Source organism: Dermacentor silvarum, chromosome 7 (genome assembly GCF_013339745.2).
Source record: "Dermacentor silvarum isolate Dsil-2018 chromosome 7, BIME_Dsil_1.4, whole genome shotgun sequence".
In the NCBI taxonomy this organism is placed as follows: domain Eukaryota; kingdom Metazoa; phylum Arthropoda; class Arachnida; order Ixodida; family Ixodidae; genus Dermacentor; species Dermacentor silvarum.
Genome location: NC_051160.1, coordinates 20,691,321 through 20,700,602, shown reverse-complemented (window position 1 = coordinate 20,700,602; position 9,282 = coordinate 20,691,321). Strand labels below are relative to the sequence as shown.

General features: G+C 46.3%; 1 protein-coding gene across 1 annotated transcript in view; it reads right to left on the bottom strand.

The window, feature by feature from the left end:
- Positions 1-5,049: 5,049 nt before the first annotated feature.
- LOC119457668 (homeobox protein unc-42) overlaps positions 5,050-9,282 on the bottom strand; it is a 41,115-nt gene continuing 36,882 nt past the window's right edge. Inside the window, exon 4 of the mRNA XM_037719307.2 lies at positions 5,050-9,282. Coding sequence (XP_037575235.1) covers positions 8,935-9,282 — 348 coding nt within the window. The 3' untranslated portion in view covers positions 5,050-8,934.

Genomic DNA, 9,282 nt, shown 5'->3' with positions numbered 1-9,282 from the left:
AATGTGAATCACGTCGTACCTCGTTGAGGTTCCGGATCCATGATTTAAACCGCGTTCAGCACAATGCAAAGTGTGGACCACCGTCAGTTGCACTATATATATATATATATATATATATATAGGTGTCGCAACTATCACGCATACAGATTTAAAAAAAAGAGCAATTGCGTTACTTGAAAACCTAGCGCGCATTGTTTCGAGTACAGTGGAGTAGCCGCCAGTAATTTTTTCGTACCTGAGATTTCATTAGGGAATTGTAATTAATTATCTAACTCGACAAGTACTGTCCTAATTATCGAAGTATCTATGACAAAATTGTGGAGCAACATAAAAAAAACTCCCGATACAGCTTTCTGTTGCTCAATACGTGCTACATAAAAGTGTTTTTCCGAGCGTGAAAGAAGCCCGCGAATATACTCGCAAAATTGCCGCGCGGAGGCAATTTCATTCTAGCGTTTTTGTATACGTCTCCCCAATCTTTCTTCTCTTCCGCGAAAATTCTATATCTATACCTTGTACCGCCATCTATACCTGTAACGGATCCTTTTCTTTTCCCGGTATTTGTAATCTGTTTCATATAAGGAGCACCTCTTCTTGTGTAATCCCAACTTCTTGGCTTCTCGATGATCCCTAGACGGCTGCTTACGCTCTTCTATAGCTTGCGTTATTTCCTTAATTGTTCCACCACTTTCGTGGTTCCTCTTTCCTAATCCAACAATCTTTTTCGCCGGGTCTGTCTTATCTCCTGCTGCATAACGTCTACCAGTTCGTTATATTCCCAGACTGTTGTAGGAAGCGCCTCCATTTTCTTCTCTACGTTTTATTGCCATCTCTGTTATTTGCTTTTCATTCACTTTTAGAAATTCTGATGCTATTGGTTCATGCTTTGCGTTAGTGTCTCTCCCACATTTTAATGTTAAACGTTTATGATCGCTACCCAGGCTATCTTTTCCATGTTCACGTGTCATCATTTGGTCGTTCGTATGTAGTTTCTGAGACTAAGGCGTAATCGATACATGACTACCTATTACCGCATTGTCACGTTACTTGTCCATGACACTTATTCTCCCTGTTAACTATATCACCGTCAAACCCGGATATATCGAACCCGCATATAACGAATATTGTATACACTGAACAGCTGTAAAATCCTCTCGAAAATTGCTGTATAAAGTTTTTGTTTTATATGTCGAATTACCTATATATCGAACTTTTTTAGAGATCCCCTTCAAATTCGATGTATACGGGTTCGTCTGTATAAGGTTCTGTTCATCGCACAGATCGATGTGCGACGCCTGCAACGCACTCTGGCAGCGCTCCTTATGACGCTAGCGTTGTGACAGCACGTGGCTGTTTATATCCTGTGCCGCAGCAGTTACCTCGCGTGCTCTATCGAACCAACACGTCGCAAACGCGTATTCTTAGAACACCGTCTGAAGAACTTCAGCAGAACTCTAGCCCTCGTATTCTAGGACGTTCCTTTACGCGTGCGCTCTTCAACATGGCCTCTGCGATTTGCGCGCACCTGCTGCCAGCTAACGTGCACAAATCTCGGAGGTCATTGCTTCAGCAACGTAGTGTCTTCTTTAGTCGAGGAGCGGCGCTGTGCTCAACTCGTTTTTTTAAAATAATTTTTTGTTTGACTGTGAACTACATTTTTTTTTTTTTTTTACTTCCAATGTGTTCGGGGGCTCATACATCTGCCCGTTGCAAAGGGCGAAGCAACAAGTCATCATCATCATGATCATCATCATCATCAGCAGCAGCATCATTAAGTGGAGGAAGATCTTTGAGTCAAGGATCGTTTTAAAACACAAGAGTTAATCTTGCTATCGCTTTCGATGCTTTGCGCTTCAGGCGTAACTGCCCATTTTTTGAAACGGAGTTTATGGTCTGGTACTTACTGCAGGACACTCCATTCGATAGTGGCGAGATTGAATGACCAGTGAGTTGCGCACTATTTATCTTTCACAAAGAAAAAGATGGAAGGTGATGACGAAATCCATGCATAAGTACACTAATAATGAGAGATAGACAAAGGAAAACGCAACACCGAGTTCAGAGCAAGAACAACCAAAGAATGGACTGAAGGGTCGCTTCTCCTCAACGTTGACGCTGTGTAGGAAAAGCCTGATTTACAGTAAACAACTCGGTTATGTTACTACGCGAGGCGGCAGTAGCGATAAGGTAAATTCTTGGCTTGCTGTCAACATTAGAAGCCGCGTTGACTCTTTCTACACCACCATAGTAACACTGGTATATCTTGAGAAGCCAGCCTAATGCTCGCGAGTGCTATGATTTCTCAAATTAAAATCTGCCTTTCGAAAGTTGCGGAAACGGTAGGTCATCTTCGCTTATAGTTTCACTTTTCGAGGTTATCTTTTTCTCATTCTAGAGCCGCAATAAATCTGCGCTCTTTGATGATGTAAGTAAGTAAGTAAGTAAGTAAGTAAGTAAGTAAGTAAGTAAGTACGCTTTATTATTACCATTTTTCACATAAGAAAACCCGCAAGTTTTTGCATTCTTTATTGTAGAAATAGGAGGATGAGGAAAAACTAAATAGAATCGAATTGTCACACGCACTTATAAGTGACCCACCTGCCGCGCGGTCGTGGACTTTTCTTCGGCAAAAAAAAAAAAAAAATTAAAAAATGCTGCCGTTCGTTCTCATTTGTGCGGATAGGATTTCAACGGCTTGGTCGTCACCGCCAAGCCACCTTCTCAGTTGGATACAAGTCGGCGACTTTTTTCTAGGTGCACACGAGCGATATCGCAATGGTTTACCCTAGACTGCATATTAGCACGACTTTGTTGTGTTGTTGTATGTTCACCATGCGTCAGCCTGCAGGCAAGTTTGAGACGCCTCGACTAGAGAGCGCCGTTTTGATGAACTAACGCAGTCTTCACGTACTTCTGCGCAGTATTATGACAAGATAAAATGCACGCAAGAGTTTGTTGAATTTCTTCAAAATTGCTGTTATTTGTAGTATTGACAGCTATATTGAATGAAAATCTGCGTCACATCCATAAGTTACAAAAAAGATTTGCTGGAAATCGCAGATTTAGCTTCACATTACTTGGGCATCTTTTAATATGACGTGATGCCCATCCACCAATTATTCGCTTTCATTCTTTGCAAAACTATTGAGTACAGTGCTTATATGCTTCTCTGAATACTTACATGCATTTTACTTGTGTACTGTGATTATTTGTATGTTCTGACTCTTTTTTTCTCCTCCAACAGAGAATTTATAAAATGATAGTTCGTATCTGAATTTTTGACAGTGAAATGTATCCTGGCTTGTTGTCAACGCTTTTTTTTTTCTTTTTTTTAGTGCTCACATAATGTTCGCAATGCTGGTAGAGGTATTTCTGGTTCCTCCTACTGTATGCCTTTGAAAGGATGCCAGAACCTCTGTCAAGTGAATTTATTTTTCCTTTTAGTTCGGGCTTTCCTTAGCGCAACATGTAAATAAAACTCAATTCCAACGCCTATTTGCCAAACAACATTTATTTTCAGCGACTAAGCCCAGATATGCAAGAACACTAGTGGTGCTTGAATAGTGAAACTTCCGAATAGAATCAACCATGAACGTTTCAGAAAAAAAATTTCCGAATATTATATCGAATATTTTCACATTTTTAAATGAAGTGAAAAGTAAAATTTGTACGGAGTCCGTTTGGTGATTATGCTTATTCACGTTATTCAGTGTACACGTGATGCATTTCGTAAGTGGTCGTCCGGTCATCCGAGGAGCTCGCGAATGACAAACGACTGCCTTCAACAACACAGCGTTGTTTGAGCAGGCGTTCATGTTTCCGAAAGGCCAAACCTTTTATTTTCACTGTCTCCTGTATCGGCTCAGCTTACTGTTACACATTCTCCGGGATCGATCCGCATTACTCGGGAAGAAAAAGGACGGAACAGTCGCGACAAACCCCGCGCGGAGGAAGGCACAGAATGATTCGCTCAAATAAATGAGTTATGCGCTTGTAGGCGTGCATTTTTTTCAGTGAGAATACTTCGGTACCGTTTGTTGTTTTACTGCGTAATTAACTGGACGAGCGACGTAAGTCGTAAGAATAGATCGAGGCTGGTACAAAGGTCATCTCTCTTTATTGGTCCATCCACTGGCGTTTCTCGGCTTTTTATCCCTTTTTTTGCAGGACGTATTCCGATTTTTTTTTTTTTTAGAGAAGAGAAAGAATACGGCCACAATTTCAATCGCGTGAGTCGGATAACACTGGCCAGTGACGTGCTCGAAATTAAGCACCTAATTAAGCAATTATAAGAACGTCGTAAGTTTATCAGATCGATAAAGGAAGAATTGAAGCCTCATAGTTTTCCTTAGTTTTATTCTGCTTTCCCTTTTGTCTATCTCAATTATTTGATTATTTTATTCTGTTTTTCTTCTTTTTTATTTGATTCTGTATAAAAATTATCGACGCATTTATGCTATCTGTGCACATCAGCTTTTCACAAGACAGTGTAGTTCTGCAAGCTGAATCGATCCAGGTCAAGAGAACTATAGCAAAGTGTCCCAAAAAGGCGTCGCCATATCAAACGGCAGGGCCAGTATTTACAAAAGGCCGTTACACTAGATTTGTTCGTAAGAACAAATTCCATCCAATCATGGCATTGAACACACTATTAGCGAAGGCAGCTGCAGACAATAGCCAAGAGCGTACTTACGAAGGAAAAGCTTGTTGAATCCGGCCCCAGGTGCTCAGGGCTGGTATGACGTAATGCTTCCTTTCGCTCTATTCTATTCCATTCTTATCATCCACTTCCATTCACTTATCCGCTTATCATCCGCTTATCATCTACTTATCATCCACTTCCATTCTTATGATAGTGATGACGTAAGCGGTGCGCCGCTGGTACCACTGACCAAGCTTGAAAAGGAAATGAATGAAATCGTTACATTGTACTGACGCAGTCATTTTATTATGCGTCTGCTCCGGGCAATGCAAGCGATGTCGCTGTTGAGTTCGCAACACCGATATCACGGCCACGTAGACGAGAAGAAGCTGACGTAGTAGGCATATAGTTGTCATTCACTCTATTTAATTTCACCTTCGCTTTTGGCGTTTGTACATGAGAATCGTCGGACACCACAGGAAGCGTCGTTTTCTCTCGCTGTCTTGGGTATTTGATGCGCTGTGTGGCCGAGCCGAAGTGGCGATGTATCGCTGGATGAGTCATTTTTCGGGCTTGATAATATCGCGACACACTTTTAGAGGTAATACAATATGTACATGACCGGGAAAACCACGGTTTCACTTGAGTGTGGCGCTCTGATACCTTGTATGTCTCGCTTTCCATTACGGACCTAGCCGCAATGTTCTGTGAGGTTTAAGCGTGCAAAAATCAGTGTCAGCACCGGTTGTGCAATAAGAAATAGACAAAGATAGAGAAAGACAATGTCAAAAATTACGCTTTGTACAAGTTTTCATCTCTTAAAGGGGCATTGAACAAAAGAAAATGCTTGTATATGTATATTAGCGCATTACCTTCCTATCAAAAGAAAAAGTCAATCTTGCGGTGTCAGGAAACATGCTAACTTAGGAAAAATTCAAAAGTTTAAGAGTAGTGGCGACGCCGCTTTGAATTTCCCGCACTATGGCGCCTTGACGTCACGGATTATTGCAGCGTTTGCTCTGGCCTATAGTTATCAGTTTATCGGTAAAGATGGACTACATTGTATTTTAGAGGAGCCAAAGAGCGAACGGGGCAAGTTTCCAGACCTTTGTACTGCGTCACAACGGCCGACATGCGAGCAAACATTTTGAAATCTGTGACGTCACACTGAAGTGCCGTCGCTGGGGTTCCGGCGCGAAATTAAAAAAGACACGTAACTTTTGATTTTAACATAATCTTCCAGTAGTGAACGTATAAACACGAAATCAACGAAAATAAAGCGTTTTGAAAGAATAATTTATCAGTCTAAATGGATTGAGTGCTTCTCTTTCGTGTCCCCTTAAGTGTGCCGGTACTGTGATGTGCTTCGAAATGGCAACGCTGATTTCGAAACTATGGAGCGACTAGATCATTTTTCACAACCGGCTAATTAATACAACAGCGCCGGCCGATAATGAAGGAAACGAGAAAGTGGCACATTCAGCACTAAACACATAGCTTTTTGCCAACCCGAACGGTGGTCTGACGCTGGAGCAACCTGGTCACTCGAGTGCAGCAGCTACGATAGTGTTGTAGACTGAGCTCTCGTACCTCAGGGAATTGCACACCAGCGAAAATAAAGTACATCGTTTCATATTGCACTCGCACAGTGCCTTGAAAACAAAGCAGGGTCAACGACCAGAGCACGGCTCTTACATAAAGAAGGCATCGAACCAACGTGAAGTGTGTAGAACATACAGTTGAGGAAATGGAAATCATGAAAGATAAGAGGGCGTCCTCAAGAACAACCAAAGCCTTGATTTTCATTTTGATTTTTTTCTTACGAGACGTTTTCCGTAGCGATATTTAATATCCATCTGCAAGCATCTCCTGGACATTCAAGAACGGACACTCGTTGGCGGTAGCAAAAGAAGAAAGGAGTCCGTGAGACGTGTCAGGTGTAATGCTCCTGTCTTGGTTTCTTTTCCAATGCCTAGAGCAACGCTAGGCGAGTAAAAGCGCTTTCGTATTAAGCGGCACCCACATAGAACGTACTTCCCGCGCATTTTCGGGGCGGCGTTGGCGAATTAACGCAGTGCCGTATGTTGTTCGCGCCTTAATCATGCTGGAGATGAGTTTCACGCGGATTTATCCTGATGTTGCGGCCACTTATAGAAATGACTTCAACCTTGTTTACACTGTCGGCATCGCATGGAGTGTAACAGAGGCGCTGACACCAGGCCGAAAGTGGAGAGTGGTTTACTATGAAAGGGTAACGGATATAATCGGCACGTACGCGTCAATAATTGTGGAACGACCAAACAGTGGTCGAAGCAAGAGATGCCCCATGTAGCCAACCAACATTTCGACTAGAGGACTTGTCTTAGTCAAGGGCAGCTATGGCTTTGTGCGATGATTTCATGAGGTCTTCGTTTTTCTTGTGAACCACTAACTTGCTTCAATCACAGCGGAATCCTGATATGTACAACCTCACTTTCCGGCACCTATACATAAGCTGTTCCGCTGTTGCGGAGTATTTCTCTTGTTTTATTATTTTTTTTTCATTTGAACACGAAAAGGAGCCGACAACTGACGTAGCGAAGGCGCGGCGTTTGCCTTCGTATTGGTCCCCTCTTGTACGCCGTGAATACGTCCCATGTGGTTGCCGCTTCAGAGTACGCGTCGCTGACGATCGCGCGCTTGGAGCTTCGAAAGCGCAACGCAGGCGCGTGTATACATATATATAAGAGGTGCAGCCTGAAGCGGTCCGGAGAGCGGTTTCGCGTTGTGACGACCTATTGCGGGAAGCGCACGCGCTCTTGGCATCTGGCCGGTCCGATGCCACAGCCGTCACTTTCGCGTTGACTGTAATCGGACCACGGAGTCGATCAGCGGGTTCTCGCCGCGCTGTTCGCGGGATCGCGTAATACGCGCGCGCTATGCGCTTATACTTGGCCTTCTGACTCCACTTCAACCGGAGGCCACATTATATTACGGCGCAGGGTGCACGAATACGTGCAGTCCCGATCAATGTTGCATCACCCGAAGACCGCTCCGGCGTCATCGCGACACCGGCGCATATATAGAACCGGCGAAGTTGCGTCCAGCCGCAAATACGAAACTATAGAATTGGCGAAGAATGTTTTGCGTCATAAGAGAAGCGCAGTTACGCACTGTGATTGGATTTCTACCCTGTTTTGAGTACCGCTTGCTATAGCGCTGCGAGTTTAGTAACATATGCGATCATTGATTGGAAGAAAGTACATAAGCATGAGAAACGTTTTATGGCATCGCAATCTTTCTTGATTTCGGATAGTTTCGCGGGGGAGCGTTTTCAGCCATCGGATAACCAATTTCTCTTTCCCGCGATCAATTTGAAGCTGTGTTTTAACGCTGCAGCGCTCGCCCGTCTCATATCTGTGCTTCGAAGTACAGCAGATATCCGCGCGCTTCTGCCTTCGCCGTGTGTTCTGGTCCCTCAGAAGTATAGCCCGACCGCGTGCCCTCCGAACCGCCTCAGGCTGCGCGCGAGTGTGCGGTTGGCGAGCGGTGACGGCAGCTGCAGGTGACCGGCAGGCGTGTGTGTGTCGTTCATTCTTGCGCAGCTCAGGCGGCGGAGACGGCGGTGGACCGTGCATCGGCGATCCCACGTGGTCTCCTCGGCGGTGCGGGGCGTCGCCCGCTTTGCGTCGTCCCCTCGGACGGTGGCGCTCGGTACGTGTGTGCGTGAGAGATTGTGACGTCGTCCACCAGAGAACGGCGGCGGCTCTGCGCTTGCGCTGCGACTCGGTGTGCTGGTCGCCGTTGCTCGACCCAGGAGAGGGGGCCCTCGTCGGGTTCTGCGTGCCACTGAGACGTGTTCCTGCTTTACGAGTGGACGTGGGAACGTATCGTCGATCGATCAAGTCTCGACGCTATCGGTTCCAGAGGGCGCCGACTGGCTAAACCAGCGGAAGAGGAACGTGACAAGTGAAACGAGAAAAGCGAAATAGTCGCCGAAAGTGAAGAAACGTTAGAAAAATGCACGCCGAAATGGACGCGATATGGCGACCTCGTAAGTCATTGCACCCGTCGAAGAATACGCGATAAAGAAAAAAAGGAACCTCGATTTTCAGTTAGGGAGAATCGCAGTTGACAGAAAACCAAGCTCAGTGGTGCAAACACCCGGGCACCACCAACGTCGAAGATATACAACAGCAGCACGCATCGGGCCCCCTCGACGCCTACGTCCCTGGGTCGAGTCAGTGGGCGCGCGGCGGCGACCGGCACGCGGCGTCGTAGTCAGCGCGAGCGCAGGGCAGCGCCGGCGGTGCCTAGCTGTGGTAGACCGGATGCTGGGACACGGTGGAGGGCGGCGCCCTGAGGGCCGAGAAGCCGCGCTGGTACCAGTCCTCCTCGGGTGACGTGGCGGCCGCCGCCGCCGCCCCGGGCTGGTGTCCGAAGGACTGTGCTGCGGCGCCGTACGCCGGGTACCGTGCCGCCGGGTGCGGGTGCGCTGCCGCGGCGGCGTAGGCCGCGTACGAGCTCGTGCGCGGTGGGCCGTACACGCCGCGCATCATGCCGTTGCAGGCCGCGGGCGGCAGCGCCGCCGGCGCGGCCAGGGCCTTCTGCAGCTGCTTCTCCTGCTTGCGGTACTTGGCGCGCCGGTTCTGGAACCACAC